The 24,797-nt window shown below is 34.3% G+C and overlaps 1 protein-coding gene and 1 long non-coding RNA gene across 11 annotated transcripts in view; both read right to left on the reverse strand.

Moving 5' to 3' along the window:
• Nucleotides 1–772: 772 nt before the first annotated feature.
• The window catches only part of AGFG1 (ArfGAP with FG repeats 1), a 67,300-nt gene continuing 43,275 nt past the window's right edge, over nt 773–24,797 (reverse strand). Inside the window, exons 5-15 of one of the 10 annotated variants that reach the window (XM_032278007.1) lie at nt 24,066–24,219; nt 19,135–19,254; nt 18,137–18,208; nt 16,624–16,833; nt 15,070–15,250; nt 13,687–13,766; nt 13,395–13,487; nt 7,142–7,189; nt 5,074–5,232; nt 3,729–3,820; nt 773–2,906 (exon numbers count right to left, since the gene is read on the reverse strand). In XM_032278007.1, coding sequence (XP_032133898.1) covers nt 2,847–2,906; nt 3,729–3,820; nt 5,074–5,232; nt 7,142–7,189; nt 13,395–13,487; nt 13,687–13,766; nt 15,070–15,250; nt 16,624–16,833; nt 18,137–18,208; nt 19,135–19,254; nt 24,066–24,219 — 1,269 coding nt within the window. In that variant the 3' untranslated portion in view covers nt 773–2,846. The remainder of the gene's footprint in view (nt 2,907–3,728; nt 3,821–5,073; nt 5,233–7,141; nt 7,190–13,394; nt 13,488–13,686; nt 13,767–15,069; nt 15,251–16,623; nt 16,834–18,136; nt 18,209–19,134; nt 19,255–24,065; nt 24,220–24,797) is intronic. The other 9 variants (XM_032278008.1, XM_032278012.1, XM_032278011.1 and 6 more) reach the window with 9 other exon arrangements.
• Nucleotides 3,022–3,722, reverse strand: LOC116551705. The gene is made up of 2 exons (XR_004269047.1): nt 3,429–3,722; nt 3,022–3,224 (listed from the first exon to the last, which is right to left on the reverse strand). It is a non-coding gene; the product is annotated as an uncharacterized LOC116551705 (long non-coding RNA).

Below are 24,797 nucleotides of genomic sequence, written 5' to 3' on the forward strand. Positions count from 1 at the left end.
GAGAGAGAGAGAGGGCGGGGGAGAGGGAGACAGGGAGAGAGAGTGTGTGTGTAAGGGGCAGGGAATCTCACAGGTAAAGAAATGACATGCTTTTACAAATTAATAGAAGGAATTATTTTTCCACAAAAATTGTAAAATATTCTCTATTTCAAAAAAATGAGGAAAAAATGTCTTTAAACTATGTCAAAAGTTTGCCATCCCAAAAAAAGGTCTTCCTTCCTGAACAGGGATACCTGCAGATAGATACCTGAACAGGAAAAATGATCTGACTAAACCAGTAAGTCAGGCAATTTGGAGGTTTTCAGCCTTGCTACCCTTCCAGGATTTTTTTCTCCTTTTTAGTACTCAACATAACTTTGATGGTCTATATAAAACTAGAACAAATCTGAATATAAAAGTCTAACAAAAGCTAATTTTCTTTAATAATAAACTAAATATAAGAAAAACTATTTTAATACTTTTAGTACTTTAAAGCTACCTCTCTCTTTTTATTTTTTTTAATTCTTTTGAGATAGGATCTCACTTGATCACCCAGGCTAGTGTGCAGTGGAATGATCACAGCTCACTGCAGCCTCCAAATCTTGGGCTCGAGTGATGTTCCCACCTCACCTCCAGGGTAGCTAGGACTACAGGCTCTGCACCACCATACCCAGCTTGAGTCTCTTCTTAAGCTAAACATTTCTATTTTATAAGCACTAATTTAAAGTGAGTAGGAGCTCCCATTTAATTACAAACTTTAATAGTTACCCAGAAAAAGAAATAGTCTTTAAAATTATGTTGATAACAACTGTTTTAATTTACTACTCAGAAGGAAAGCCTGGTAGGTTATTTGGGTAATGGCTATAATTAGGTAGTATAACTTGGTACACATGAATCAACTGGGACCCGATACAATCTAAAACAGAAATTCAAATATTGTTTCCCTCAATAAAAAGGGCTGAGGAAGTCCCCCAAAATGTAGAGACATTTCAAGTCTACTTCGACACACACCTGGACCTGTGAAGCATTCATTTAATTCTAAAAGAAAAGGCATACTGCTCAGAAAAGGGGCAGAGATTTCCCAGACATCTTGCTTATTAAAACGGTTCAGATAAACCACACTTTCAGCTAGATGTACACTGGACAGCAATGTTTTAACAAGTCTAAAACACCATACAGATTTTAAAATACTATGATAACAACTCAGTCATCATTGCAAAAGGCATTCAACATGAATAAAATGTTTGAGGAAATTGACGTTTACCTCTTTGAATACCAAAGCTTTTTAAAAAGTTTTAATCAATTCAAGATAAAACTTTTAAAACATGTACCACATATCTGTGTATGCAATTTCACCTTCATTACCTTGATTACCTAGAGGCACAGTAAAGACCAATCATCAGATGATGTAGTATAGTGATGTCCTCTAGGCTGGCTAGTGGTTCTTACACTAATGGCCTTGGACAGTGTATGCTCCTCAGAGTTTTTTTTCCCAGTTGCCTTCCTTGCAAGCCATCCCTTCTAAACTGCTAATATGCTACAGTCTGGACAAGCAAATAATCAAGTTTATTAAAATCTCTCATAAAAACAAATGCATAAGCTCTAACACACAGACTCTGTGATTTATATGGGTTGCTCAGAGGCATTCTTAAAAAAACTACTCCAAGTTTCTGAGTTGCATACTAAACTTAGTATCTTTGCCTTTTTAAACAAAGTATCCCATAACTTCAAGGTAACACTGAGTTCCAGTTTCTTTCCCCTAAAAAACAAACATAAACAAATATCCTAGATATAATATCGTTTGCCCAAAAAAAGAAGAAAACTGAGGTGCAATAATGTCACAGTTAATGCATGTCTACTTCCAATACATTCAAAGACAATATTGTTTTTTAAAAAATCAATAGTTAAAATAGGCCTTTTGCAGTCTGAGAATTAAAGATACTTAGAAAAATTTGTAAATACACATACATGCAAATTCTTCATATATACAAATTTCACAAAATTAATAAGCTGCAAAGAAATTAGAAGGATTATGGATAATCTGACAAGCTACATTTAAATGCTTTACCACTGACATATTCCTGAATGTAGCAGTCATAGTTTTAATAAATTTTCTACATGGCCTTTTTATAAAAAGTCACTAAGAAGTCTTTTAAGAATTCAAGATGTTCTCAATTCACTACTCATATTTAAGGCCACTTTGGTAAAGGCATTGCAGCAAGAACACAAAAACAATAGCATATTTTATAATATTTATTTTTTTCACCTGCAAACTGTAGCAAAACATGATCAGCTTTATTACGCAGACAGGTATCCCTCTACATTTTAAAAGAATTTAGGCATGTATAAATAGAAGAGCTCTTTAGAAAGGAAAAATTCAAGAATGAATAAAACCTTCCAATTTTGACTCTGTAACTTTCCAGTAGCAATGGTTAAAATGATTTTAGGTCATTCATTCCAAGATATATGACAGCACCTTAAAAAGTGGCTGATCTATTTCCCCAGTAACATTTCTCACATAACAATGTGTTAAAGTTACAAATACTGATATGCACAAATAGCTAATTTCTAAGAAAAATATGTACAGTACTGCAGCATAATGAATGTGGTATCTGCAATAACTTAATATTAGCCAATTTTAATATACATGATACCGCTACCCTTTTCTGCCAATTCACAGGTTAAAAGGTGTTACTGGAGCCCTCGGTTTTGCACATATCACCTGGTGTTTAATACACAATGCAGGCTTTTTAAAGACTTCTCTTGTGTTTAAAGCTAAGATCAGTGAAACAAGACAACAGTGCAAGAGGTGGAGAGATGTAATGTAACCACATAAAAGTTCGTTCCAGTAAATTGTCTATATAAGGCTATAAGAAAGGATTGGTTGATGAGCTTCCTGTTGGAAATTGTCCTGTTGGTGCACCAGTCTAAAGGAAAACATAAGACAAACAAAGAGATAAAAGTGGTACAGGTACAGAATATAAAAACATTACACTAAATTTAATTTTATTTAATTAGACATTTTGGTTAAGAATTTTTTTTAATTATTGGCAATAACGTTTATTTGTTATTGGCAATATGACAACTGGCAATATGCTATACAAAACTATTATGTGTCAGGAACTGTGCTATGTCTTTCATAACCATTATTTCACAGAGTTCTTGTAACAGATTCTAGGAAGAATATTAGAATGGTTTTAAAAAGCACTTAGAAAAGATTCAAACAAAACTTCTGACTCTTCCGTCTCTACTAAAAATACAAAAAATTAGCTGGGCATGGTGGCGCTTGCCTGTAATCCCAGCTACTCAGGAGGCTGAGGCAGGAGAATTGCCTGAACCCAGGAGGCGGAGACTGCGGTGAGCCGAGATCGCGCCATTGCACTCCAGCCTGGGTAACAAGAGCGAAACCCCGTCCCAAAGAAGAAAAACAAAAAACAAACAAAAAAAACCCTCTTTTTTATGTTCACCAATTCTTAGGGCCTCTGATAAAGTGTTATTTTGACAAGAAGGCAAATAAGTTTCATATTATAAAACAGCTGAACTACTGTCAATGTTTTAATTTGCAAGTAGTTTTTTTTAAAAGGTCAGAAAAGGATCACACATAATGGCTCCAAGTCAATTTGGACAATTTTATCATGTCACAGCAACAGGATACCAAATACCATCTAGGAATATTAACATCCTGAAATTCCTAATTTAAAAATATGATTTAACAACTTATAAAGTACTTTATTTTAAATTTTGCTTACCATAAAAGGATTACTAGATACTCCAGCAGCTGCAACTTGACCAAAAGGGGTTACCACTGGCTTTGTTTGTCCAAATGCTGCAAAACCTGCACCTTGTTAAAACAGAACCACCAATTATAAACTATATCTTTAAGAGACAATCTGATGCTTATAAAGCCTCGTAATAACTTTCAGAGAAATTCCTATCAGAGCAATAAAAATAAAGTATCAAAGTTAAGTTGTTAGTCCTCAAGCTCTTTCAGATACCAAAGAAAAACTGACAGTAGCATGTCTTAAAATAACTCTTTTTTGGAGGCAGGATCTCACTCTATTGCCCAGACTGGAGTCCAGTGGCATGATCATGGCTCACTGCAGCCTCAGCCTTCAGGGCTCAGGTGATCCTTCCACCTCAGTCTCCCGAGTAGCTGGAACTACAGCCACATGCCACCACACCCAGCTAATTTTTGTATTTTTTGTAGAGACAGGATTTCATTATGTTGCCCAGACTGGTCTCGATCTCTTGGGTTCAAGTGATCCACTTGCCTTGGCCTCCCAAAGTGCTGGGATTTCTGGCGTGAGCTACCACACCTGGCCAAGAGAACTTTCATTCAGCTCTTTCATTCCAACTTGTCTCAGTAAGTAAAAAATCATAGGATTTCATTACTAGATGAGCATGTGACTACTTGGGACAGGCCGTGCGTGCAGACAACGCAATGATTTCTATGTAAACATCACAATATTTTGTAGAAAATACTTTTATTATTTATGGCTCTTCCATGGTCTATATTTCAGATTTTTAAATAACTATTTACCTTAAAAAAAAATGTAGTTGTGATTCAAGAATCTTCAAATCTATACACTTCAAACTTGAGAAAATGACAGAAATAGGTAAAAAAGGTCAAGTGAATCTTCCCATCTCTTCCTAAAATCAAATAACAAACTCTAACTACAGTAGAGTTATCAAATTAGTAAAGTAGTCTCTTTCACACACACAAAGGTACACATTTTTGTGATGAAAGGAAAAAAAAAACATTTTAGGTCTGTGAAGTCTCCTTTAAAAATCAAGAGGCATATTAGAACATGTAAGACAAATTAATCAGAAAAAGGCTCTAGAAACTCTGAGAATGAAGAGACACTCTTCACATAGTCACTGATTTCCCATAAATTGTAACCTGCTCACAAAAGGTTACAAAATCACTTAGCTTTCTGAGGTCCAAATTACCAAAAGCTTTTATTTTTGTATAGTTAAATACTCAGTAGATAATACTATAGCATTCATTAGAAAAGTCTTTCTGCCCAAGCACACATTATGATATAAAAAGAATATATAAAATGAACTTATAGCTTGCCAAATGTTAGATCTTACCATTGGGCTGTTGAGAAAAAGCTGTCTGTTGAGGGAAAGCTGCTTGGGCTGGGAAGGCAGGCTGCTGGAAGCTGCCACTAAAGCTGGTAGGAAGACTGTAGGGAGCAGGAGTGCCAAATCCCGTGGGCATGCTCATGGATGCAGTGCCAAAGGTTGCCGCTGACAGGAGAAGAGAAGGGCTGATCAGTTACAACAGGACATGTTTAGTTTCTCACAACATTGTAAAAAAGACATCATTTACCTTGAAAAATACTAGGATGTACATTAAAGGCAATGTTAATTCCAAAATTCCAACAGTTACCAATGAGTTTTAGTGCTACACTGTTTTAACATCACCTGTAGAAATTTTGTTCTCCTAAAACCCAATGACCAGAATGAAACTACTAAAGCTGATATTTGAAATCCCAAGAAAATTTCTGAAATTATAAATTCAAGTCTAAACAGTAGTCTTTTTAAAGACTCATCATCATGCAATTCACACAATTCACATGTATACTAGTGAATGTATACTAGTATACATTTTTGTTTTTGGTTTTGTTTTGCTATATGTAGTAAAATAACAGCCAAAATTTAATCTACTGAAGTATCTGCCATAACGTAATATCTGCTCCTGGAAAAAAATTTAAAAACCACTGAAAAATAGTTCATTAAAAAGAATAGGACTTATAGGAAAAACAGGGTTAGTTAGAGGCAGACCACTCAGAACCTATGAAGCTTTGTAACTACAGCCAGAGAGAAACAGAGAGAAATTCGAAATTCTATTAACAACACTAACACAATTAAAGGACATGTTCCTATTAAATCAATTATATGGATATATATACACATATGGACTCCCATCCTCTTCTGGAAGGTAAATAAAGACAGCTTTGGAAGACTTAAGGAAGGTTAGGGCAGCTGAGCTATCGAAGTTAGTGGGAAATCCACAAAGATGCATTCTTACAAAGAATGTAGAATAAATGGCCATAGTGTTCAATGCTACTATGCTCTTCCTTGCCTTGTCATGTCTAGCTGGTTATTACTTCGTGGACAAGGTATTATTACCACATTGGGGGAAATGTGTGTTATCAACCGCTACATATGTGGAATGCTGCCATAATTTCCCTATTTACTAATCATTTAGGAACTAAAGTACATTACAGAAACACATGCAATAACAGGGCAGTATGTTATTTATTACTGGTGAATATTAAAAACAGAACCGCCACCTACATGTTCTAGGAAGGGTCTCAGTGAAATAACAGCCAATAATGTTGCTTTAAATATAGACTACTAGTAATTACATAATGAAATATTCTTAGCATGATGCAAAGTAACATGCTAATTCACTGAATTTACTGATTTTAACCAATTTACCAATGAGATCACTGATTTAATGCACAGAAATTAAACATTAAAAATGTTACACAGAATGTCTTTTATTTTTAAAAAGCTGAAAAACAAGTTATAGATGTTGCCCAACGTAATCCCTGGAGTCACAATGTTTATAACAATGCAATTTTGCTTGGTGAACCTAATTAGAATATCAAGAAAATTACTTTTTTATTATTGATGAGAAAAAAAGGAAAAACAGGCCATTGGGAAGCAAGTGAATTAAAGAATAATAAGCACACTGCAAGGGTAACGGGAAGGCTTCATAACAGACAACAATGCATTGACATAACTTTGACAAATCACTTTAAGAGAGCACTAAAAAGCAAACTTGGATACAGTTAAGCAAAACCAAGCTCCATGGAATAATGCAGTAAAATGATTTGCTATATCAAAAAGGCGACAAAGTATCATGAATTCAAACTCAAGAAAAAGAATCATAACGGCTATTAACACTCTAATGTGACCATGTAGGTAAGCAGTAATGCTTTTCAGCATTTACACATAAATCACTACAAAATATTTTCATGGAATTTTAAATACAATGTAATCTGAAAGCCACACATCCATGCCCACTCCATTTAAAACACGGGAAAAAATTAATTCCACATGCAGGGATCCAAAACACTAGCAGAAGCTTCCACAAGCAGGTAGACAAATTGCCACACAAATCTAGATATTAATTGTGGCCACCTACCAAAATGAGCGTGAGGAAACACTTGAGAATGCATTGCTCCAGAAAGGCCTTATGGAAAGCCATAAAGAGACCAATGTCAATTAACTTGTGGATAACTATTGTTAAAATAAAAGTAAATTTGTTTCATTAAAAGTTATAAAATTACAGCATACTGTTGTTAAGGGGGTAGCATAATACATAACGAAAGCACATTTACAAAATAAGCCTTTTAATTCATGACACTGTAATACTTATACTGTTCGAAATAAAGGGGAGATTACAATAATATATAACAAATTAAGAAACCGGTGAAATCAATTTTTTAAACAAATAAGCATCAACTTTTTAATAGTCATTAAAAAACGCTTTGTAGGCATCATAAGCTACATCTAAATATGCTATTCATAGAATCATCTGAAATTATCCAGCATCTACATTTGGGATTGAAACCAAGTCTTGGGAGACAGCGCATGAACAATGCTAGATTGTTTTATTTACAACTCAGCACATTAACTAGAAATACACAAATAACTCAAATGAACTAATTAAGTATTACAAGGGAAAGACTATTAAATATACTAGTTCATAAGAAAAGTAAACAGTGTTTTCAGGTTAAAATATAAAGGCTGAAAAGGTGAGAGAAAAGCAAAACGGATCTTGTATAGATCTTACTCACCTGGCATGTTTGAAGATAAACAGGTTACATATAAATTAATAGAAAGTAAACCTAGATTGTTAAATACTAGAACCTTTTTTAGTTTGTTTTAACAATCTGAAGTAAGACTGTCTCTAAAATATATTTCCACGCATTTAAAATTAGAATACTTTTAAAACTGGCATAAGAATGATTAAGAAATTGAATGGTTCTGAGTTGTGGTTCTGTCATTTTCTAGCTGCATAATGTTACTTTATTTTATAAGCTTCTGTTTCTTCATTTGCAAATGGGGTAGAGGACCAGAGATATTAGTATCTACACTTCAAGCTGCTGTGAAGAGCAAATGCAACAAGGAATTAAAGTGTTGGGCAGTAAATACTGAATGAATGTAACTTTCTTGCAAACTTAAAAAAGCATCACTATGTTCCAAATACAAAAAAAGGTTAATTGAGGGAGATGGGCCTGTGAAAAATAAATGTGACCCTTATAGTTATCTCCTTTCTTAAAGCACTTTACAGGCTCGGAGCAGTCCTGCATTAATGACATTGGTTAAACTGTGTTTATTCCAGTATTTCCCACATGTATTTAGACACAGAACTCTTTCCATAGAATTTTACTAACAACATTACAGGAGACATGTTTCACAAAATACACTGGCAAAAACTGACTTTCAGACAACAGTGACTGTTAGCCAATATTAATCAATATACCTTAGTCTGCAACAAGATGCCCCACAAGCTCTGGTCCTGAACTGCTATAAATCTTTTTTAGACTTTATAAAACTTTCGGAAATATAATTCACATACGACACACAATTCATTCACTTAAAGTAATAGAGTTCAATTTTTTAAAATATATTCTCAGGGTTGTACAACTATCATCACAATCTAATTTTAGAATATTTTCATCCCCCCTCAAAAGAAATATCATACCTATCAGCTGTCACTTCCCATACTGCCCACCACTACTAAAATCCCAGCCCCTGGCAATCATTCATCTACTTTTTCTTTCCATTTCCGGACACTTCATACAAATGGCACCACAAATGTGTGGCCTTTTGTGACCAGTTTCTTTCGCTCAGCAGAATGTTTTCAAGGTTCATCATGTTGTAACATGTACCGATGCTTCATCACTTTTTATTATCAAATGATTTGTCATTGTATAACTATTCAACATTTGGTTTCATCAGATGATGGACATTTGAGTTGTTTCTACTGTTTAGCAATGATAAATATTGATGCTATGAACATTTGTGTACAAATTTTTGTGCAGATGTATGTTTTCATTCCTCTTTGGTATGCTCCTAATAGTGGCACTGCTAAGTTACACGCTAACTCTGATGACCATTTTGAGGAACTGCCAAAATGTTTTCCAAGGGGCTGTGCCATTTTATATTCCCACAAGCAATATATGAGGTTTCTAATTTCTCTCCCTCCTCACATTGTTCATCGTTGTCTTTTCTTTCACTGACCATCTGTATCCCTTCTTGGAGAAATGTCTATTCAAATATTTTGTTCACTTTTTAATTGGGTTGTCTTTTTATTTACTTGTAAGAGTTCTTTATATATTCTGAATACAAGTCCCTTATTTTCTCCATTATCAAGTTTTCTGTTGTGTAAATTTTTACAACTTTCCTTTCTTTTTTTAATTACCAAATTGGTAATTTTCGCTTCTGGCACCTTTTTAAAATACCAACTGTAGAGTATTAAATATTAGAGATGTCCAACTATTAAGAGCAAACTGAGAATGAGAGACCACAGGGAGAGTAAATCACCAATGCTATAAACAAAATATGTCCTTCATAGCTCAAGGTAATTTTCTACTTAGGGTTTTTTCTTCGCTTTTCGTCAGCTACCTCCAACCCTTTTTTGTATTAATCCTCACTTTTGGAATATGCTAGGCAAGTGAGGTGAGCCTAATGAATATTTAGATACAAGGAATAGTACATAATGTTAATTTGTGAATGTTTCATCAATGTGAAACTAAAGTATAAATATGGAGGCAACTGTACTGGAACAAAAATAGTGTTGGTGCAGAAGTATTCTGGGTGTTAAAATCAGATCAGCCATTACTGAATTTCGAATCTTTAAGGCAAATTAATTAAATCTTAGCAAATCGATTTCCATCTAGGTAATAAAACAAAGATATGAGGGTTAGATGCCATCCAACAGGCTCTGCATTTCTGTAAGTTCCTTTCCTTGGGGAAAAAACATTTTTGAAACCATTCATTCATTAAACTGCTAGGAAATAATGACTATTCATTCAGTGACAAAGAAGAGATCTAAGAGTTATAAAAATTTACTACTATTCAAAAATTATTTTACCTCTATTAATTAGATTTAAGAGCTCTAGGGGAGAAAAAAGAATCCTAAATATCACAGAATCCTAAAATTAGGCCATAATAGGTAACATCCTAATGAGAGTTCATATGTAACATTACGGTTTTTAAAAAAGCTAAAGCCTCAAAGTTTTATAAATCCAGAAAAAATGATTATTCAAATGTTATTTTAAGAATGATCACGGTGCAGTGGCTCACACCTGTAATCCCAGCACTGTGCAAGGGCCGAGGCAGGCAGATCACTTGAGGCCAGGAGTTCAAGACCAGTCTAGCAAACATGGCAAAACTCCACCTCTACTAAAAATACAAAAATCAGCTGGGTGTGGTGGCACACACCTGTAATCCCAGCTACTCAGGAGGCAGAGGCATGAGAATCGCTAAAACCCGTGAGGTAGAGGTTGCTGTGAGCTAAGATTGCACCACTGCACTCCAGCCTGGGTGACAGAGTGATAATCTGTTAAAAAATATACAGTATATAGATACAGCTTTTCAAATTTCACATAAAACTATTATGCAATACCCCCCTCCTCAATTTTTTTTTTTTTTTTTTTGAGACAGAGTCTCACTCTGTCACCCAGGCTGGCATGCGGTGGCACAATTACATCTCACTGCAGCTTTAACTTCCTAGGCTCAGGTAATCCTCCCACCTCAGCCTCCTGAGTAGCTATGACTACAGGTGCCTGCTACCATGTATTTTTTGTACAAACAGGGTTTTGCCATGTTGCCCAGGGTGGTCTTGAACTTCTGGGCTTCAAGCAACCCACCTGCCTTGGCTTCCCAAAGTGCTAGGATCAAAGGTGCCTCAAAATATAATTTCACAGTGTTAATATATTAGTTTGTCTGTTTTTGAGACAGAGTCTCATTCTGTCTCCCAGGCTGGAGTGCAGTGGCACAATCTTAGCTCACTGCAAGTTCAAGCGATTCTCCTGCCTCAGTCTCCTGAGTAGCTGGGACTAGAGGCGTATGCCACCGCACCTAGCTAATTTTTGTATTTTTAGTAGAGACTGGGTCTCACCAGGTTGGCCGGCTGTTCTCAAACTCCGGGCCTCAGATGATCCACCTGCCTCAGCCTCCCAGACTGCTAGATTACAGGCATGAGGCACTGTGCTTGGCTAGTGTTAATATACTTAAAGGCAACAAAAAATTCTTAAATAATATTAATTTTGATGGTACAAAACACTAAAAATTCTTAAGCGTAGTGCATTTGTCAAAGTATTGTTTGTATTTCAGCTTCAATAGAAACATGCAGTTAATATTTAAGTGGTTTGGTCAATTCAATAATAATCTAATAAAGGTGATCAATTCAAAATGACTTATAATGGGAAAAATGTATTACCTTGAAATAAACATTTGCAGACACAGTAGTTTCACCTTTCTAATAATTTTTTGTTACTTAGTACTAAAATTATCTTATATCATCTGAACATGTTATTTTATAGCCTATGAAGAACTTCAACTTTTATAATACTTTCATACTCTAAGTAAAATAAGCAAAAAAAAAAAAAAAAAAAAAGCCCTTAACTCTAATGATAGAAACAACTCAGAGGTATAGTCATGAAAGAAAAATAATAGGTCTGATTTACTGAGCATATGCTGTAATGCAAGGACCATACAGGATAAATTTGCATCATCTAATTTCACAACAAACCTGCCAGCAAGAGAATATTGTTCACATCCTACAGAAAGGGACAACAGGAAGGCTCAGAAACGTTAGGTCAACATGATTAGGCTCAGTCAAGGCATAATTTGAGCTTCCATTCACCAGTTCTTAAATGAGGTTATAGTATCTATAAATAATAGCATCTTGTGAATAGATTTATCACAATAAATGTTTGAACATCCTCCTATCATTCTTACCCCATTCATTAAAAGAATAAAATTCAAAAGGCTTTCTTATGGTCAACCAACAACTAACTATAAATCAGAACTCAAACACAAGTTTGGCTGGCTGTTCTCAAAATACATCCAATTAACTTTTCTGGCCCTGTTCCCTCAGCTGTCACACAATTAAAATATTTGTTCTATGAGAGCTGAGTGGATTAAATGAGGCAATACACAAAAATCCACTGTATCATGAGACACTTTACAAACTCAGTCCCCTAAATCAAAACAGTATACTAAGAAACAGAAACACTGCACATCTCACACACCTGAAGAAATTCTATCAATAAAAATTTAAAACAATCATTCATCAGGTACACTTGAATTAAAACAAACCATTTTTAAAAAGATAAATTTTGTGTGAAATTCAAATATTTACCAAACATCTATTATGCTAGTTGCCAACAAAGGATAAGTGAAGACATTTATGTGAAAAGAAAATAGTTACGGTTCAAACTCCTAATATTGCGATTCTTAATCTTGTTAATGACAAAGAGATTTACTAAAAACTAGTAATTCTTAATGGTTTAATTTGATTACAATGTTACAAGTACCTAATCTCTCAAGATTTAATATCAACAGTTGCCATAACTGGAGTTTAGGCTTTAGTTCTAAATTATTGTGGCAAATACACAAAAACAAAGCATACAAACTCTGCATTTAATGAATACCCAGCCACACCACATGCACCTGCTGATATTCCAAGATGATGGCAAATATCTCTGGTGTTTAAGGTAATATGACAAAATCAGAGGTATAACATAAGAAAGATGTGACTGGTTTGCAGTATGAATTAAAGAGAAAAAACAGAGAAAATAAAGAGAAATTAAAGGGAAAAATTATCAACAGAAAAATATCCAGTATTAATACCCACAACTAAATCAAGTTCCCACAACTTAAAGAATGTTAACACATGAAAGAGAGATTCACTAGAAAAAGACATAATTATTAAGAATTCATGAAATAAAGTAATTTGATGCATCTCATAGGAAAATAAAAACTTTTCGTAAGATGCTTCCATTAAGACCGCATGAGTTAACACCAGTAATTCTGAAACCAGACCACTAAATAAGTCTCAATTGCTCTGTTCAAGTCCCATCTCTGTCATAAATTCTCTGTGGAGTCTCATCTCCATGTCTGGCCTTCCCTACCTGAAAAATGAAAGCTTTAACTGGAAAGGGTAGACACTAGATAATTTCTAAGGTCCCTCTCAACTGTTAAATTCCAGGATTTTATAAACTTTCAGCTAGAATTTATCTTTATGGAGAAATTCTTCTATCCATTTGCCATTCACTTCACTAAGAAAGAGGCCCCATTTTCTGATGTTCTTCACATGATGTCTTTGTTGATAAGTACCTTCCCCAAAGCTTACTGTTCGACTGACTGTCTCTTTTTCTTACCTGTTGCTCCTCTGGCATTGGTCTGAAACGGATTTGTAGAAGATGCCACAGAAGGACCAGCAGCAGCAACAAATGGATTTGTGGAAGGCGTAGCTTTAAAAAATTATAAAATACACTATAAAATCCTAATACATTTTGTATTGAAGGTTTAAATTATTTGTTCATTATATTTATCAAGATCAAAAACTCAAGGATTCTGATAACAAATCATTGCTTTGATTCCTAAGAAAATGCTACACAATAGATAGTTGGGTTCTTCATAAAAACCAGTGTATATACCGAAAGCACATACCTCCAAATGGAGCAGGCACACTTGATGAAGCAGGCTGTGTCTGTGCAGAAGCACCCACTGGTACTGTTCCAAAAACATTGCTGAGAACAAATATTGAAAGAGTTCATTTTTTTGTTTGTTTTTTTTTTTTAAAAGAAAACAAAAGAGAGAAAGTAAGGATAATCAATCTACAGGGTAGCCATAAAATAATGAACATATCATGTATCACAGCATCAATATCAACACAAAGAAAATTAAGACATATTTAAGTGTAATGATAAAATAAACTGCTACTGCTTCATTAAGAATAGTCATTTAAAAAATCAAAAATACAAGTAAAACTGTATGTGTAGTGGGGAGGAATAGGACTATTAGAATGACTAGTACAGTTTGGTGCCACTATCTCAATTAATATTCATGTTAAGACTCCAGCAAGTTTTACCGGCCATTGTTTTTGCACCATCAATACAAATGTCAATTACTAAAAAGGTAAACAATCTCTCAGAATTATTATTAAGAAAGTTTTAGCCTCATAGACCCCATTAAAGGGTCTCAGGTACCTAAAACATTCTATAGACCACACTTTGTGAGTCCCTAATGTACTGTAATGCAGTATCAATAAATCATGTATTACATACAAAGCATGTTACCACACTTTATGTTTCCAGAAGTGTTATAATCCTAACATTTTTCTCTAGAAAAGATGTTAAAGGAAAATAAGCTACTAGAATAACAAAAGCAGTAAATACAATCCATAGGAATGGAAAACAGACGAATAAAACATTGCTATAGGTAAATCTCTTATATTTCTGAGGCTATTTCCACAACTCCTAAATAAAGGTAAGACTAGAAGAGTTTTTTTAAAAGTGTCATGTCCTTAAAATGTGTTAAGACTTCCTGCTGCCAAGAATTCTAACAGATATATCTGAACATAGTAGCAGATGTGCTTACTCATAAATACGAGGATGACACTGAAGAGATATAGAACTGATTTTGGGCTTTGGTACAAACGCTTCTAAAAATCTGGATTTACTGTAATACAGTACTTTCACTGTTTTAATTTTCATGACTAAAAACTGTATTTTTAAAGTATTTTTTTGACTACTAAATGGATTCTCTGAGTATAATCTACAAATAACCGTCCATTTTGAGATGTGTACATGCTGTCAAATATGTTTTAGTGTTCAAGGACAAAACGTAATAAAAATGTCTGATTCGATGGAAAGAAAAAATTATTGTAATTATTCAAGGATTATATTTTAATTAGTTAATTAAATTCAAATTCAAATTTACAAATATATTCAATATTTTTTAAATTATACCTTGAAACAGTCATTTTTTAAATTGATTATTCAAAGCTGGAAAAAAATACACAAAGCAGGAGGGCTAGCTAAGACGAGGTACCTGCTAGCATTACTTGTGGAAGTATACGCATTACTGGAGGTGGCTGCAGAACTGAAAACGCTGTCTAGTTCTGCCAGAGCTGCATACTTGTCTGAAGATGCACTTGACTGACTGGGAACTGAAACCACAGAACCAACAGGAGCTTTACCTGTGGTCCCAAAGCCACTTCCCTGATCACCACCTGGGAATGAACAAAATCAAGTTACACCAAAACTTTAAAAGTTATGCTTTCAACTTATCAACCACATTTGCCATGAAACATGTGTAAACTTAAAATGGAATCAGAGCTAAGCAGGACTCCAAAGCCTTAATCTAATAAATAACCTGACCATACTGGACAGGATTAGTCGCTACACATAACACTGTGGTAAAGACAGAATATGTTTCTTAACAAAAATTAAGACTACACCAAAAAAAAAAAAAAAAAAAAAAAGTCTAGATTATGCCTAAGAAAGAACTCAAGTGCTACTACATTAACTTCTCCAAGATGGGTGGATCTTGTTCAAGTGAACATATAAATTCATATAACGCTAGACCTAATGTGAACAACCTATCAATAACATCACTTCCCCAGCATTCTCCATGAAAAAAATTAGTCGCTAATAATGGGAAACACTTTCTGAGCACTTACTATGTGCCGGGCACTATTTTAAATGATTTACATGCAGTAATTATAGAACACAACTCCATGAGTTCAATGCTTATAATTACCCTCATTTTGGAGAAGAGAAAAACAGGCCCAGATATCAGAAAGGTGAATTCCATTTAGCAACACACCCCTGCTATTCACCACTGCCATATGCATTTTTAGAGGCTACTAGGTAAGATAAAACTGGATATAAGAATATACTATAAAATTCATTAATTTTTTTAAAAAGAAAAAAACCCACCAAGATGTTAACAGAAAATCGTTCAAAGTAAATATACTATAGAAACCACCAAATAACCCCCCATTCAGCTCTGCCAATGGAGTTCCTTGGCTCTTTATAGCCAAAGAAAAGTAAAGCTGCCTTTTACGACAAAATAAAATTTTTCTCAACTATTAAAACTGAAAGTTTACAAATCAGCTTCTCTGTCTTCAGTTTTATGGTTGATCTTTCAGGTCCAAAATGTGCCAAGTGAAGTTTTTTTTTTTTTTTTTTTTTTTGAGACAGACTCTCACCTTGTCACCCAAGCTGGAATGCAGTGGTGTGATCTCGGCTCACTGCAACTTCCCTGTCCTGGGTTCAAACGATTCTCCTGCCTCAGCCTCCTGAGTAGCTGGGATTATAGGCGCCTGCCACCATGCCCAGCTAATTTTTGTATTTTTTAGTGTTGGGCAAGTTGGCCAGGCTGGCCAGGCGCAGAGGTTCACACCTCTAATCCCAGCACTTTGGGAGGCTGAAGTGGATGGATCATGAGGCCAAGTGAACATTTTACTTAAAATGACAGTGTAGCCAAAACTTCTATACAACAACTGAGAAAAGTATAACATGTCCAGATTTTAATAAATACAACCAAATTAAGAGCACTGTTTAACACAAATTTGTATTTGTTTTCTTTAAAGCTTGATACCTTGCCCGGCACTGAAGATATTGTCTAAATTAGCAAGTGCTGCATATTTGTCTGCTGTCTGTAAACCAGCTTTGTTCGTAGAAACTTTACTAACAGCTGATGCTGTTTGATGACTCTGGGAAGTATTGAAGGTTCCAAAATCAGCACTGGAGGATTTGGGGAAGTTATCAAAATGAGCAAAATTAGCATTTACTGATGTAGCACTTCCACCTGTAACAGAATAAACAGAGCACTTGAAATTTCTAAGCTTTTCCTAATATTCTCTCGTAGACTGTATGATCATTTCTTCCTAAATTAAATGTCCTATAAGCAATCCCACAACCTTAAAATCAATGACTGGCAAAGGCTTTTGACTACAAGTGACATTTTATAATTTGTAAAAGATTTCTCAAAGGCCTTGGCAACATGTAAAATAACATGTTTCTGTTTATTACCTACCATGCAATGAAAAATGTAATTCATGGGGAGGTAACTCTATGCTACCTGGTTTAAGATTCAGTTACTTTCTAGTCCAAATATGCTATAGCCTTTTACTAGCTCTCCCTAAACAGACTGCAAACAAGATGCAAAGTATCTTACTTGAAGAATTTCAAATTTTTGTGACTCCATGGTGACATAGTTTAAAAAAATACCAGGGATAGCGATTAACAACATGTAAAAATGTGTTACAGTGATCTAGAATTTTTTAAAAGATGGTCATTGACATTTACACTTTCTTCACTTGAAGAGTTACATTTAATTCCACATAATAATTTAATGTGTCTACAATATCATGATGTTCACTGTAAAATCATGCCCTACCATACAGGTCAAGGCATTAAAATTATAGTACATAATACATTATAGCAATTTTTGACTTTATAAACCACAGTTCATCTAATGGCCACTATTGTGTATATCCCGTTAAATCTTTAAAGTCTGTTCTCTATTATAGAGACCTCCTTAAAGTACTATCAAAAGACTAAAACCAGTAGATTTCATTCTATGCTTTTGATCCTACACCTTTGGGATATTAGTTCTTTATTTCTAATCTTTGGTTTCAGCAATCAAAATAGTACATATGCACAATTATACCTTAAAGTAATAAATTTAAAACAGAATGCATGAACCTCTATTAAAAAATATGAACATTTTCTATCAAACAGGTTTATATACATTCTAAAACAAATATATAATGATAAAATTTCTTTCAGGAGTTAAGTTTCAATTAAAGCTAAGTAATATATGTTGGTATGTAAAAGACTGTGACCTGTTACAAGGAGCTGGCAAACAAAGTACATACTCAACTTTCAAAATTCGTATAAAGAATATTATTTCAAACTATTAATGATTAAACCAAGTAACTCTTTGTCTACTACTGTGTTCTCTAACTCTGAGTTTAATAAATAGAGTTGGAAGATATCTTTACGAAGGATTATTACTAAAGATGAACAATCTACAATTGGAAAAACCCTTGAAGTATAGCAAAAATATACAAATTAGTATAAGATGCCTACTTGACAACAGAACTTACTGTGGGTAGCCTGAAGAGGAAAAGCTGAAGTAAATTCACCAAAACTGCAGCTAGATGAAAGCATTCTAAATGCTGGACAGCCAGAAATTATGTAAATGATGAAAGTTAAAGAAAAAAAAAAAAAGAAAATTGAAAGAAAAGGCTTTAAGACAATACACAGAGTTAAAAGTTGAAAGAAAAGTAATCAGCCAAAGATCTAAATAAGGGTTCAATGAATTTCCAAAAACAGCACAATTTATAGAAAGAGTATTCAATGTTTAAAGACCAATTCCTGCACAGAAAACTATTTCCAAGTTTGACTTAAGTGATCATTAATCTACTCTTGTCTAATAAGCATTTAAAAATTTTTCTCAAGCTTGTTGCCCTGAAAATTACTTACATTTTTTGCTCTATGGAAGCAATTAGCTTCCTTTATTCAGAGGTATAATGTCAGCCTAAATCAATGGATTCTATGAACCTTAAAAAACTTACAGCATTGGCTGAGCACAGTGGCTCACACCTGTAATCCCAGCACTCTGAGAGGCCAAGGCAGGAGGACAGCTTGATGCCAGAAGTTCAAGACCAGCTTGAGCAACACCGTGAGACCCAGTCACCACCAAAAGAAATAAAATTATCTGGGAGTGGTGGCATGTGTCTGTATTCCATGCTAAGGCAGGAGGACCACCAAAAAAAAAAAAAAAAAAAAAAAAAGAAAGAAAGAGAGAGAGAGAAATACTCTGTCCTCTATGCATGGTAGACATAAGGAAGATTCATGTGCAGGAAAAGAAGGAGAATGGATGTTGTCAAATAGACAATGACAATACACCAATTAATGCAGAAAAACAAATGAACATAGAAAAAAATAAAGAGTTCAGGTTTCCCCAGAGCTTTTTAAGATAGAACCATTTTAAAGTCAGATAATTACACATATTTAAGTTTAGACTGATTTTTCAAAACTATACTTAGAGAGTTTTGTTTTGTATAGTAAACATTTAAGCACAATGCTGGAGAAGCTCTACCTGTAGTTTGGGGCTGAAAAGGAGAGTGACTTGCTGTGGGGAAACCTCCAAAATTACTCGAACCACTAGACTGTCCAAATGCATCAAAGTTTGCAAAATCTGCATTTGCAGAATTCTGAGCTGTAAATGGTAAGGAACAACATATGTTAATGAATATGAAAACTATAAATGAAAATACGTGACAAATGAGCTTAAGAATTGTATGATAAGTTCTATATATCAAAACTCACTTAATAGAGAATTTGCTTAGAAATCAGATTTTAAATCCTACCAGCATTTAACCCAATTACAAGTAATTTACTAAGGAGTAACCAGGGATTTCCAAAAACACTTTGTGCAATGACAAATTTGGACACAATACTCTGTATATGACAGAAAAGTGACTCTATTAACAAAGAAAACTATTTCAGAGTACTGAGTTACAGTAAAGCAGACAAAGATGTAGAAAATATTCTGGAAAATTCACTGAGTACAAATGGTAATCAACTATGCGAATCTGAATAATAACTGAAATATTTAAAATGATACAAAGATGGTTTAATTAATAAATAAAACTTTTTAAGTTTATAAATGTGTCACCATGGTCATATACAAAAATTTAAAAAAGGACAGGATCACCAAATAAGTTAAAGATATTCACATTCTATTAGAAGCCTGCAATTTTAAACTTATTAAAATTTAAGAAACAATGTACTAGTATAGAAATTACAGCATATAATTCAGAGCCCCAAACATTAATTGAATACCTATTAAATATGGTAAAACAGGACTTTGTAGTACTTGTATCCATTTTTACTTCTAGGTACTGATCTATTCACTATCTTCAACACTCGATTATAAATGTTGCAGAATGAAATTTTGAAAAACACAACTTTGGAAATTAAACACTAATAAATTCAGTATTAGAAAAATTACTATCTGGACACTCAAGCATTCTATGCATAAAGAAATCCAAGCTAAGGAGAATGTAACACAATGGTAAAACTGACTCTCAATTAATCGTATTTCAAAAAGTACAAAGGAGTCAACTTAGTACGAAACTTAAGATCCCAAATTAATGAGCCTGAGTCTTGCTAATAGCTGTCATTCCTCCTCAATGAGAAACAGATATTCATGAGACCGGAAGACAAAGAGAGAGATCATAGGATGCAAACTAGCAGCGCTCAGCAAATTTATCTGACAGATACGCTTTGTTACATCTATACAGTATTTTACATTGTTTCCCATCAATTCCCAACATTTAAAGAGGGCATTTCACAATAAACAAAAAGACTTCCAGCTTCTCTTATTAAAAAAAAAAAAATCAATATATCTCATAATCCTAAATCCCTATATCCATGTGGTAACAGATTAGATCATCTCCTTTAAAAAGGGCACCACTGTTCCTTAAATAGAGCATTATACTACTCATTTGTGTTACCTGAGTTGCAAGGCAGTTGGGTTTAGATCCTACAGTACAGAGTGTGACAAAAATCAATTACAGTTTACAGTGCACAGGTTTTGTGATGATTGATGTTTATCATCAGGCAAAATAACTACTAAATTCAGCAGGTGAATTTTATTTCTAGTTTCATTCATATTTCTGTAAAGGATGACTTTTCTGAACCCCACACAGCAACATACATCCATAAATACTATACCGCAGCCTGAATGCTCACATAAAGAGTAAAGCCTTCTGGCTTTTAAGTCACTAAACTTTCTACAAAAGAACAAGTTTTCCTACAAAACAGTGCTAACCAACCAGACTGGCATATTTGAATAATTGTCATTTGCCATTAAAGGTTCTGTCAGTCATAGCAAACTGTTCAGGATAACATTCTCATTTAGTATTTTTGAAAAATTAACAAGAATATCAGGATGAGAACTTGGCAATCAATAACTTTATTTGTGAACCTTATATGAAAAAATAAAGATTCTGAATGCTTGGAAAGGCTCTGGAAAAAATCATTTCAGTTAAACCATGACCTAGTTTTTATACCTAGAGACTACTCCAAGGCAAAATGTCAAAAGATGGTATCAACTGTATAGAAGGAAAAATAAATGAGTAATTCAGTAGTTTCTTCTTGTAATAGGCATATACATTTTATTCACCTGTAATCAAACCAAAACTCAAATAACGAAAAAAAAAAATAATTTGAGCAGTCATTTTTAAGTAAGAACTTTAGACTAAAAAAACAACTCCTCTTATGCAACCTGACTTACAGCTAGCCTACGTGTCTATTACCTTCTTTCTTCACAAAACAGTTAATTTAAGATCAACCACTTTCTATCAATCTGATCAAAATAGAAGTATCTTTTCCTTTACTGCATATTCTACAATTAAATGATGGTGATTGTTTTCAAAGTGCATTTTAAGGGAGTTGTTGAAAGTAATAGTGCAACCATGGTACAAGTTAGTCTGAAGAGTTGCAGTGATTTATCTAACCATTTTTGGCTAACAGAGCTACAAAGAAAAATTCAACATTACCTGTCAAAGTCACAAATTGCATTTAAAGAGAGAAACAATGGGAACAAGAAATAAGTTGCAAATTTACAAAAGAATTTGGTACTTAGTAATTTTACATTATATTTCAATAATCCTAAAACAAAGATTAAACCAGAAGATATTCATAAATTATACAAGGTTTACTCCTTGTTGGTTTTCCCCCCAACTCTTTTTACCAGCATTCAAAAGCAAGAGGTGGGAAAAGAGAGTTGGGGTTCTTATCTGGTCAGAAGGGAAATGGATTTCTGAAAGAGGTTCTCCAGGTTTTCTGGGATTTTGCAGCTCAGTTAATACAGAAGAAGGAAAATCTACCACAACCTCAACAACTTAAGCAAAAGAAAATCACAATTTCTTATCCTCCTCAGTATAACTTTTCCTGAAAAAAGAAATCCATGTCATCCTAAGACTCCTTTTTAAAGCAAATACACACGAGACATAAAAAATTATACCACAATTTCCTTCTAAACCATGTCCTTAGAAAATGTTTTTATTAATATTTAAAACGAAAGGTTCCCTTATTGCTTGCTAGAAAGAAATGTGGCTGGAGAGAAGTTTTTCTACAATTTTTCAAACTATACCAAGCAGAACATTTTGGGTATGATTACATATAATATGCTTTATGTCATCATTATCCGAAAAGTCAGGTCATCAAATTGAAAAAGAAAAATCATCACAATCTCACAGGTAAGTAAAATAAGGCAAAATAAGTTCTAAAATACAAATAGAAAAACAGTTCTCTCAGCAATGGTTTCTGCTATGCTCATAAAATTGTGAAATACATCTTTTAGAAAAATAGTCTTGAATTTTTCTTGTCCATAATTGAACTTATAGAAAATAATATAAAGCAAAGTTTCAAATTATCAAAATAAAACTACAAAATGACTAAATTCCTAAATTAATGTTCTACATTTGGTTTGATACTTATGTAATCACTCAAAATGCAAACGGGTAAACTTTCCATGATATCAACAACACAGCTTACTGGCATCCAAAATAGATTCCATACACATTTCCAACACAAATACTATGTATGCTTTTACACTGTTAAAGCATAAAGCAGCAACTATAAAGAGTTAAGAAACTACCAAGCTGTTGGGAAATGAATCTAAACCATTTGGGGAATCTTAACTAAGATCAAAAGATTAAAACAGCATAAAAACTTGCTATAAACTATGATCGTTTTTCTTAAATGCACGATAGGTAAACATACATAAGTGTATATGTGTCTACATATGTACATATATATGTAAAAGGTGTGTAAAAAAGAGAATATTTATTGTACCTTTTAGATGCTAACCAGTTAAATGCATCATCTCATTTGAACCTTGCCACTTAACAAAGACAATTTATAGAATAAAAAATTTAGAAATGTTAGGTGATTTGCCCAAAGTTACATAGATAATAAGCAAGAAAGCCAGCATTTGAACCCAGGTTGTCCCAACTCCAAAGCCCAGGTTCTTTTTAATACATTATGCCACTTCCCTATCAGACTATTGCTACCACAATTAAGGAGAGACACAAGTGACCGAATCTACACTTCAATAATCAATTTTTAAATAATACCTAGGTACCTCTGTGAGGTTTGCATATTTGTTAACAAAATAAAACTCCATAAATCCCAATTTCTGGTAACGTGCATTAAACTGTTTGTAACAAATATGTTAAATCTCAGAATATGGAGGGAAGAAAAGGCCACTCAAAGACCACAAGTGTTCTATCAAAAAAGTATCTTTAGGGCTGGGCACGGTGGCTCACGTCTGTAATCCCAGCACTTTAGGAGGCCGAGGCAAGCGGATCACCTGAGGTCAGGGGTTCAAGACTAGCCTGGTCAACATGGTGAAACCCCCTCTCTCTACTAAAAACACAAAAATCATCCAGGCGTGGTGGCAGGCACGTGTGGTCCCACTTACTCAGGAGGCTGAGGCAGGAGAATTGCCTGAACCCAGGAAGCAGAGGTTGCAGTGAGCCAAGATCACGCTAGTGCACTCCAGTGTGGGCGAGAGTGTGAGACTCCATCTTAGAGAAAAAAAAAAAAAAAAGCACTTTGGGAGGCTGAGGTGGGAGGATCACTTAAGGTCAGGAGTTCCAAACCAGCCTGGCCAACATGGTGAAGCCCCATCTCTACTAAAAGTACAAAACTGGTGGGTGCTATGGTGCATGTTTGTAATCCCAGATACTTGGGAGGCTGAGGTGGGAGAATCCTTTGAACCCAGGAGACAAAGGTTGCAGTGAGATCTCACCACTGCACTCCAGCCTGGGCGAGAGAGCGAGGTTATATACATTGTACCCTTTCCCCATTTTTCCACGAAAACAGGTCATGCCAACAACTGACAGAAACATTCTCAACAAAAAATGTTTACTGATATTCAAAGTGTGATAAAGAAGTAATGTTTCTTGGTGCTTTATATACATTCCCCAGCAAAAGTTGTTGAGAAAAAACACTTACCTGCATGACTGTTGAAATGTGCAAAGTTAGCAAAATTGGCTGTAGCTGTTGACTGAGGAGCTGGAGCAGCAAAGATGTCTGAGCCAAGATCACTTAACAGGTCAAACTGCTTCTTCTCCTGCTGCTGCCCTTGAGAACGACCTACAACTGGGGACTATAAACCACATATTAACTATAAAGATATTCCAGTCAGATCTGCAAAATCTTTATACAAAACTATCTCTAAACTTAAAACACACTTATACATAAGAAGTTACAGTATACTGAGTTAACCTTTTTCATTTTTCATTCAAACCTTTTGTGAAAACAGAGAAATTTATCCAAATGTTCTAGTATGTGTTATCAAAAAGGATTCAATCTGTATTATTATGCTTCTGAACCATTCTTGTATAGGATAGAGGCTGCAATACTATACAGGAACAGATGTGTCACAGCCCCACACAACTATAATAAAGTACAAACTTTAGGCGGCAACTTATGAAAAGATTCCATTTTGTTCATTTCTAAGAATAAGGTATAATGCAAAGCCCCCTGTATTTTAATGATCAAAATGCTTCACAATCACACGTGGGAAAACTGCACTCCTAAAGAAATCCCTTTCTAGAAAAGTGTATCGCAGAGACTTTATGTTTTAACTCTGATAGTCACCACAGATTCATGTTTTACTAGCTGCATAATAAATGATACACACACACACACACACACACACACACACACACACACACACACACA

This window comes from Sapajus apella, unplaced genomic scaffold, assembly GCF_009761245.1.
Source record: "Sapajus apella isolate SASKATOON/1434 unplaced genomic scaffold, GSC_monkey_1.0 scaffold10, whole genome shotgun sequence".
NCBI classification, from domain to species: domain Eukaryota; kingdom Metazoa; phylum Chordata; class Mammalia; order Primates; family Cebidae; genus Sapajus; species Sapajus apella.